Source organism: Clytia hemisphaerica, unplaced genomic scaffold, assembly GCF_902728285.1.
Source record: "Clytia hemisphaerica strain Z4C2 unplaced genomic scaffold, Clytia hemisphaerica genome assembly, whole genome shotgun sequence".
In the NCBI taxonomy this organism is placed as follows: Eukaryota; Metazoa; Cnidaria; class Hydrozoa; order Leptothecata; family Clytiidae; genus Clytia; species Clytia hemisphaerica.
The window spans coordinates 1,080,181-1,089,885 of record NW_027104530.1 but is presented as its reverse complement, the minus strand read 5'-3'; the positions used below and the strand labels follow the sequence as shown (position 1 = coordinate 1,089,885).

Sequence of the window (9,705 nt, the reverse complement as noted above, 5' to 3'; positions counted from 1 at the left end):
TGATTTTTCTAAAAAAGTGATGCATTGTGGGATTGTTTCGGGGTTATTACAATAGAATTTCCTCAAGGAATTCCTAAGGGATTTCTATTGTAATATCCCGAAACAATCCCACAATGCATCGCTTTTTTAGAAAATCAAAAACTCTTATAAGGTCTATAGAGGCAATATAGTAGTCTTTTCTGTCCTCCCAACCTTCAATTACAAAATTTCCAAAAATCAAATTAACACCCCTAAGTAAGCCAAAGAGTGAGTGAGCAAAGAAGAAAGGACAGCAAACTACTATTTGACACACTCCATTATTTGATAATATTAAAAGCCACAGGCAACAAGAAGCTCTCATAAACGATATTCTACCATTCGATATTCGATGAAATCCAATTCCTCTTGAAAATCGAATCAGCGTCAACTGTAATTGTATCGTATCGGAAGTCTCCAAGCTACCCATCGAAGTTAAAGATAGACCTTTTGTGACCAACATTTATTTTTTTAAATAAAAAATTAAACTATTTATGAGATTTCTGCGCTGTCATTTAGTTCGGACAGACAAACAGTTTCAGATGCTAGGACAACTAAAGTTAGACCAAGAATTCTTTTACCAAAACTGAACTACTGAACCTATAAAACAAGCTTTTCAAAATTTTAGAGATTTATGGAAAAAAGAATTATCTTTACGCAAATAAATAATTTGAAACTAAAATTTCTAAGGAAATGAAATTCTATATCGCATACCTGATCTAAGGTTTTCTTCATTCTCTTTATCGATAATACTCCGATTATGTCTTTCCAGTTTTTCAAAATTGAAAGGTATATTTATCTTTGTTACATTTGGTATGTCCTTTGTTTGATAAATGCCCATGAGAAGTTTCATCTAAATTTGAAGCAGTATTATCATTTTCACTCACTAAACGGTCCTTTCATGAACATAATGGCATTTTCATTCGAGTTATGTTTTCGGCAATATTTACATAATTTTTTCAAAGTCAAGTCTCTGTTTCTAGTTCACAGTACTTCGTCTTCTTGATGTCCGCCTTGGGCGGATGGGCGTTCCAACGGAGGGATCTTGAACCTCAGGTAGCACCATAGAGTGATGCACGCCTTTATTACCTTTTCGTGGGCTATCTGTATCATCAACCTTTTCTATATGAACGTCCGATTTCTTCACTTTTTTCTTATTTCCGGACGGTGTCCGATTCGTGTCCCGATCTTTATGTTCAGTTTCTTCAGTGGTGACATAATTGAGATTGTTTTCATCTTTCGTTTTTCTCTTGCTTTGGTTATGTTTTGCTGTAGATAGATTGGTCGTGATTTCGTGTGTGACATTTTGTTTGGCTGATGATTCTGATGAAAACAATATATAGATTTCTCCTTTAGATTCTTGTTCAGTACTACAATAAAAGCTTGTTTCAAGTTCCCAAAAATGAAAATAACACCCCGCCATCAGACAACATTTTTAGATAATAGCTTCAGCTGATGTGAAAAAAAAACAAGCGACTTAAATCTCTGATTTGTGGTATTTTGCAGAATTCACATTTTACAGTTAAAAACAAAAAGTGCAAAATTGCATCTCACAAACCCCCCCCCCCTCTACTGCAAAAATTTGGAATTGAAGGTTTCTGGTTCAAGAGATATCCACGGTTTTCAAAAATTTTTGGATGACGATCCGAAATTGATTCATTCAACTCACTTGAAAACGCTGCAGTCTCAAATTTGTCACGCTTAACAGCGATCGAAAAGAAATGGTAGCAATTCGATTGGTTTATTCTGACGTCGTTATTTCAGGTTCGTTTAAAAATGACTTGATCCTTTCTCAAGTTAAAAAGAACCCCGGCACTTATGTAAGTGGAGACCGGTTTAAAAGCACCACTGAACAAATTAAGGCCAAAACAAATGATCACGTATCATAACTTAGAATTGTAAGCTAGTTTGATTCAGTCACTAGGATAAATCTGATGGTAAAATGTGACTGAATAACAGTATTCCAACAGTAAACTTAAAAATCCGTGAATAAAAGAAAACTTTAAAGCGCCGAAAACACTGTATTGCTTAAGCCGTGCGTTTTAGCCTGAATACGGGCTTGATTAACTAGGCTACGCGTATCATTTATTTTTTTGTGCAATGATAATCAGAGTGATTTCAACATACCTTCACCATTTGCCACAGTATATGTGTCATCTCCTTCCTCATCATCAACCGTCATATTCTTACTAGTGTAAACGGTGCCTTGTTCTGTAAGGTTCGGGTTACACTTACTAGCATAAAAAGATGTAGTGTCGTTGAGTGTTATATCTTCATTTGGTTTTCCGAATAATACAGCTTGAGTTTCGTTTAAATTGAGATTTTGTTTGACTTGTTGGATTTGTTTGAGTTGACGATTTCTTTGGATTAGCTCATCTACTTCCTGAGAAAATAGAATTTGGAAAGTTCAACCTCGTCCCCATGTATCCCAGGCTTTATTTACATTACTAGATGGATGCCAGAAAATACGCTGGTGTTGGCTGAGGAACTGTTGGAGAGCTCGCATAAAAAAATCTGATGTTACAACAACAATTATTGAAATCGTATGTTTTGTCTTTGGTTTACGTACACTCTTAGGTTCCAAATAAACGCCCCCCCCCCCGCTTCGAAAATTTTCCACCCCCCGGACCTTATTAGGACCCCCCCCCCCGTTTATTAATTTTTAAGAAAGTTTTCAGCTGTCAAAGAGAAGGCCTCTTATTTTGCTTTTAATAGCCTGATTTTAGCCTATATTTATCTTATTTTTGGGGTTTCAGAAGTACAATTTCCAACCCCCTTCGTTTATCAAAATTTCGAAAATTTTCCAATCCCCCCGTTTATTCGAACCCCCTCATTCATTTGGAACCTAAGAGTAATCTTTTGCATTTGAAAAAACGGTGCAGTGTATTATCTGGGGCTAAGAGTAAGCCAAAAGCCGATAAAACGCAGGGGATGAGGATGTGGAAAGTTTTGTTGGCAAAAACATCGACTAATCATTGAAATGATTATTACTGAATAATTCCGGATATGCAGTCAAAATTTTATTTCCCTATAAGAAACATCTAAAAAAGATTGGAACATTAACACTGTTTGTACTGTATCAAAAAATAGCAAAACGGGGGTGAAACTTCAAGCTTTTTTTAGACGGAATAAAGGGAAAGACGTAATCTGGACTTAAGCATTTCAAGGATAGATACAACCCTGTCCCAGTGCCCATGTGAAAGTTCTCCACCAGTTGTTGTGATATAACAAAAGAGTAAATGACACGATGATAAAAGTGGCAGAAATTCAACTGTTTTAATGGTTGAAAATTTTGAAGTTCAATGGTGGGATTAGAGTTGAATTGAAGTGAATTCGAGGGGCAAATCACTGAAATAAATCTCGTACACAATTTTATAAATCAAAAATAAATCAAAAATAAATCATAAATCAATCATAAATCAAAAATAGATCAGAAATAAATCAATAAATCAAAAATAAATCATAAATCTCGTACACAGGCACGACGCAACGGGTACGGCAGGTACGGCGGCCGCCGTACCAGATTTTCACAAAAATACCCGAAGTTTTCCTCTTCGTCGGTAAAATCGCTTAAATTTCCTCATTCGCCGTACCAGATATAAAAAGCTTCCGTCGTGCCTGCGTACACCATTTAGCGTACGAGCCTTCTGACACCATTTTCTGAGTGATTTGCCCCTCGGGTGAATTTCTTGAAGGAGAATAGAGTTTTGGACACGTTTGGCCGATTGTTTCGGTGTAAAGTGCATCAAATTTATAAATTACATTAATTAAAAATAATGCACACAAACAGATTTATTTTGTATATTAAAAAATATATTCTTAGTATTCAACAGATTAAATTTGAATATCTTTTGAAATTTTTCATTATTTCGTGTGATTCGAATTTAAACTATATTTGTGATTCGAATCTGTTTATACTTTGAATATCGGATGAGAATGGTTGCCTTAAGGGAAGAAATTTTCACGGAAGAAATTTTCGCAGAATTTGATTTCGCGAATTTTTTGGAGGAAGAAGACGGCGATGAGTTTAATCATGACTTATCATAGAAACATTCATATTTGATGTAATTATTTTGTTGTTGAAGTTTGTTAATGTGACTGAAATATGTCTTGAAATCGATGAAAAATATGAAAAACATTTTCTCTGTAAATAAAATTATTTTGAAATTTCTCATTCGCGAAATTAAATTCCGCGAAATTTATCATTTTGAAACTCTGATTCGCGAAATTAAATTCCGCGAAAATTTTCGAGCATTTGTTTTGAACAATTTTTACCATTGAATTTGTCGTATAATTTCTTCTCTGGATTGTTTTGGCTATAGCTTTTGGGTTTCAGTTGTTAAAAATTTTCTATCGGGAATCAAGGTCTTCATCAATAAATCTGTAAAAATTGCGAAAATCGACTGATGTGTTTTTTTAGTTTGTCCAGACCAATCTCCACCATAATGTAAATAATTCCATTTGCATTATTAATTGCCTGTGCATTGCTCAGGTTACTCTAATGGCAGACTTGTGATGTTTGACAGCCTTCATCAACTTGAGATAACCTTACTTCCATTTTTAATCCCACACTACGTGTAGAATACATATAAAATTCTTCTGTGGTACTGGGCGTTTTGGGGACTGTTATTCTAGTCTTTGCTCAAAGTGCGCTCTCCTATTGACCTTTTCAAAAATTACTTCACGAACATCACTTGCCTAATATTCAAACAATTACCATGGTGATTATATGTCCCTTGAGACATTAAATGAATTTCATCTATCAATTATTATTGCTCATTTTATGTCTATTTGGGGTTCTTTCCTCCTGGTGGTAAGATCTAGCGGTCCTTTTGAGGGGAGTGCTGTATTATTTGTTTGTGATACATATACCGGGTGACCCACGAAAAAGTTCAGACGTTTCCCGACGTCTTGAGGGCGAACAAATGTCCCAAAGTGCTTGGAGTTTTGATATTTAGAAAGTAGATATCCTAACTTAAAATTTCAGCCATCACTTTTTAAATTTGACTAACTTGTTCTCTACTTATGAGCTTTTAAAGTCAAAATTCACTTTTCGAAAAGTGTAAAAAACACGTAAAAAAGAGGCATTAAATTCATGCAATCAATTAGAAAATCACTTACAAATTGACTTATTTAACGAGTTTTATGACATTACTAATTAATAAAAACACCTTTGAAAGTAATTTTCGTTTAAAACAAGACTAGTTTTTATAAAAATTGGCGCTTTCATATATTTTTTTCAAAAACTGTATATCAAAAACGCCTAAAAATACCAAATTTGATACCCCTTTTTTACGTGTTTTTTACACTTTCCGTAAAGTGAATTTTGACTTTAAAAGCTCATAAGCAGAGAACAAGTCGGTCAAATTTAAAACGTGATAGCTTAAATTTTAAGTTAGGATATCTACTTTCTAAATATCAAAACTCCAAGCACTTTGGGACATTTGTTCGGCCTCAAGACGTCGGGAAACGTCTGAACTTTTTCGTGGGTCACCCGGTACACGCTTTTTTTTTTATAAGAATGGTGTAAATCCATTTCATCATGGATATTCTTAACTTTTTTGGGAAAATCATTCTAAAATATGCTTACAGCATTCTTAATTCTTGGGGGTAATTGGCAATTTATAATTTAAAATGCTCTAAAAATGACTTCTTAGCTTGAGTAGCAAAATTCCATGAAGGTGATATTCTTAGCATATTCTTAATTTTTTGTGTATTCTTATAAAAAAAAGCGTGTACTGTAAGATAAAAAAAATGAATCACCAAATTCGAATATTTCATTTCATTATTCAGGATTTTCGTAAATTCCACTAAGTTCAATATAAACAAAACTCGAAAAGACCTCATTTACTCTAAAATCAATTGACGCTTCGACCCAATAATCATTAATAAAACATGGTATTTTTATAACTCAATCAAAGCATATTGAAACAATACGTTACTATACCACAATGAATGAAATACAATTCATTTTAAAGCCAGTATATCTATTCATGAGTCTGTTTGCTTATTCTGCAAAAACATTCAGCTCCATTAAAAACGCAGACAATTCATTTTCAATTTTTATTCGACACTTTGCAGTCAAAACATTGTAAACTCTCTGGTCATTAAAATGATACTTTTACTTTTTTTACTTACTAATTACTACTTTTACATTTCCAGATATTTGAAATTCACACATATGATTTAACAAAATGCAAAAAATAACATCAATTGTTTTAACCCTTTTAATGGCAACCTCGAACTCGTTACTCGCCAACGCAATCAATATTTATGAATCCGGTGTCCGTTTTGAATCCCGAACGTTTCCCGGTTGGTTTATCGGATTTTTCAAACAAGATATCCAAAACGGGAAAAACGAGACGGCAGTGTCTCTCATTGAAGAAAGCTTACCCACGAAAACAACCTTATGGTATTTGGAACAAAGTCCAAAATGTCTCTCAACCTCACGCTATTATATTAGGTCACATTTCTATGCTGAGTATTACATGATTTTGGAAAAGGATAAAATAAGTATCAGTCGAAATAAGAAGATGTGCTTCAATGATAGTAGCACGATATACGGAGATACACTTTTCTCGTCAAATTTCTATGTATCCATCCACAAAGATAGCAAAACCCTGTATTATGAAGATAAACCTTCATCTGGACCGTTAGAAGAAATCGAATATTGGACACCAAAATATAATGGTAAGCTTTCTTGAATTATGACTCTCTCATCTTTAAAGGTTTTCTACGGAAACAAAAGGAGCTTCTTTTAGAAAGAGTGTTCATGCTGAGTCAGATAAATTAACCCTATTAACCGCAACCTTTTTTTGACTTTTGTAGCCCCAGGGGGGGGGATAGACTCTACCACCCTCGATTATTTGACTTTTTTGAAATCACATTGTTAATACCTATCACATTTCAAAATTTGAATACGATTGGATCAATACTTCAGAAGTTATCGCAATTTTAAAAATTTTGAGTTTTAAGCAATTTTAGCTTGGTTTTATGTCATGTTTCACAATAAAGTCATAAAACCTGATCTAGAGGACCTATGACACCCTAAAACTTTGCACAAGTACTCTTAATAAGATTTTATCAAAAGTCAGAAAGTTTCAAGTAGTCGCATCAAAAATTTTTCTTCGAGAAATACACATAAGAACACCAGCGTGGTAGATTCTACCCCCTAGGGCTAATAGGGTTAAAGCTGCTTTTTTACGCAACCATGACGCAACGTTGTCCTGCAAACAATTTGTTTAGAGATGTGACCTCAAATTCTATTACTTTTGTCAACAAAAAATAGCAACTAAGTTTTTACTACATCAGTATCATCAGACCTTTCAATCAAAACAAACCCTTTAAAGTTCCATTATTTGATGATCATCAACCCATGCCGAGATAAGGTTTAAAAGTGGCACACTCCATTATTTGATGTCCTATTTTTCAGATTTAAAGGAAAATTGTCTGAACGGGTAAATGTTTTGATCGGGGATAAAAAAATCGGGTGAAAGTTTTGGTCATGTATATTTCGTTACCCCCTGAAAATTTTCGTCAATTTTTTTCCCTGATCAATTTTTTTTTGCTGATAATAAAAGAAGACAAAAAAGGCATGAACTCAGAAGTTTTAACGTAAGCCCCTTTTCAAGGAGTGCTAACTCGATAAGAAATGGCCTGAAATGCGACAAATAATTGCATTTGCAGTTGTTTCTTGGATGTTTCTTATTGTTCAAAAATGTGTTTCTACTCATTGGCTGTCTTTCTTTATTCAATTTACGAAAACTTCCAAAATGGTGCCAAACTACTTTTACAAACCATGTGACCATGATGGAGATTCTATTCTTTATGCTGAAATATTGGATCCCGGTAAATGTTTTTCTTTTTACAAAACTTTTTTTATTTTTTTTTTGCTGACAGTCAGCATTTTGCTAAAAGTGTTAAAAATTACAGCCGTATTTGCGAATTTGTCCGGATAAGACTTTTTAAGACTCGGGTTTTTCATTATCATCATAAAAATTCAAACTATTCGTGTATAGATAACCCACTTCAATTCCTGGGTTGCGAAAAATTCATTTTGAAAGGGGTCTTATTTAGGCCCGGCGAACGACAAAATTCCCCGGTCAAAGGCACGAAAAAAACAATAGACCTCTATCTATCGGAGTTTTTGATTTTTTCTAAAAAAGCGATGCATTGTGGGATTGTTTTGAGTGCATTACAGTAGAAATCTCTCAGGAATTCCTCGAGGGAATTCTATTGTAATACACTCGCAACAAACCCACAATGAATCGCTTTTTTAGAAAAATCAGAAACTCCGAGAAGGTCTATTAAGAGAAGGAAACATAAAACGAAGCCAGAATAATATACGGTAACATTTATTCTGATTTGTGTCGCATTGAGTAAAAACATATCTTTAACTATTCTATTATAGTTCAAAAAGAGACTCAAGGTGCTTGTGTTTACGGTAAGAATCGTCGTTGAGTTTAAAGTCCAAATGGCTACAGTCCCGGGGGACAGTAGGCCAATTGACTAACGGGTATGTGCGGCGGTTGAGGGCATGTTTTTCAAAATATCAGAAATATATTGAAAGGGTGGACTTTTGATAAATGCACTGTATGGGTGGAAATTTCAGTAAATCTACCTAGGAAAAATTACAAATTTTTGTTCGAAAATCTTCATTTTTTTGCTCTAGAAGAGTTTAAAATTAGAAAAAATACACTGTAAGGGTATGAATTTCACCGATTTGTTAAAAGCCAATTTTTTCGCCGCACATACCGTCAGTTGGTAAACCCGCTGCCCCCCCCGGGCTAGAGTGTAACCTCCAACCCAACCTCAACCTCGTACCTAATCTATCTTTTAGCCCTGCAAGCGTGTGGTTTAATCATCCGTTTGGTGCGATGTTGCCTTGTTTTTTTTTGTTTTTGTAATTCAAAATGGATATTAGTTCTGTAGAGTGTTTTTGGAAGAGCTCCAGGTTTGTTTAGTTCAAATGCAAGAAAGATTCAAATAATGTAGTTCGAATTCAAAAGGTTTCGAACTTGCCCTTTAGAATGTTCTTAAAATTAGTGAAAAAAAGTTTCCTAAATTCACCATAATTATTTTCAAATACTTTTTCATTTTTCAGAGGGTAGATCAAAAAAGTTTCCTAAATTCACCATAGATCATTTTCAAATACTTTTAATTTTAACAGAGGAGATCAAAAAAAAGTTTCTAAATTCACCATTAATCCTACTCTAACACTTCTAAAATGTGCCGCCTTTGCTCACAAGAAAAGTTGGAAATCCTGAGATTCGAAAACAAGTTTCCTAAATTCACCATAATTTTCAAAATACTTTATATATATTATTTAGAAGGTCGATTATGGGGTGAATGGACTGAGTGGAGTCATTGCAGTACAACGTGTGGTGAGCATGGCACAAAGAAAAGACATCGAAATTGTTTCGATGATCAATGCCTGATCGAAATTGATCTAGATGTCAAAAAATGTCACCGTCACAGATGTCTAGGAAAAATGCACTCATAGATGCTTGATAATATTCTCAAATACTTTGCCATCTTTCGGAGCACAACCAGCTCAAAAAGTTTCATTTTCTCAAATTTGTTTTTTATAATATATTATATTATATCGTAAATTTTTTGGTCAAGGGGTGCATGAATAGATTATTTAAAAGCTTTTATGTACAGATAGTGAAAAAAATTGGCTAATTTGAG

General features: G+C 34.0%; 1 protein-coding gene across 2 annotated transcripts in view; it reads right to left on the bottom strand.

The window, feature by feature from the left end:
• The window catches only part of LOC136822264 (uncharacterized), a 43,361-nt gene that overhangs the window by 29,280 nt on the left and 4,376 nt on the right, over positions 1–9,705 (bottom strand). Inside the window, exons 4-5 of one of the 2 annotated variants that reach the window (XM_067078502.1) lie at positions 2,143–2,398; positions 647–1,338 (exon numbers count right to left, since the gene is read on the bottom strand). The exons of the other annotated variant lie outside the window; for it this stretch is intronic. Of the exons in view, the coding sequence (XP_066934603.1) occupies positions 995–1,338; positions 2,143–2,398 (600 nt within the window). The 3' untranslated portion in view covers positions 647–994. Of the gene's footprint in view, positions 1–646; positions 1,339–2,142; positions 2,399–9,705 lie in introns of those variants that run through there. 2 annotated transcript variants of the gene reach the window in all.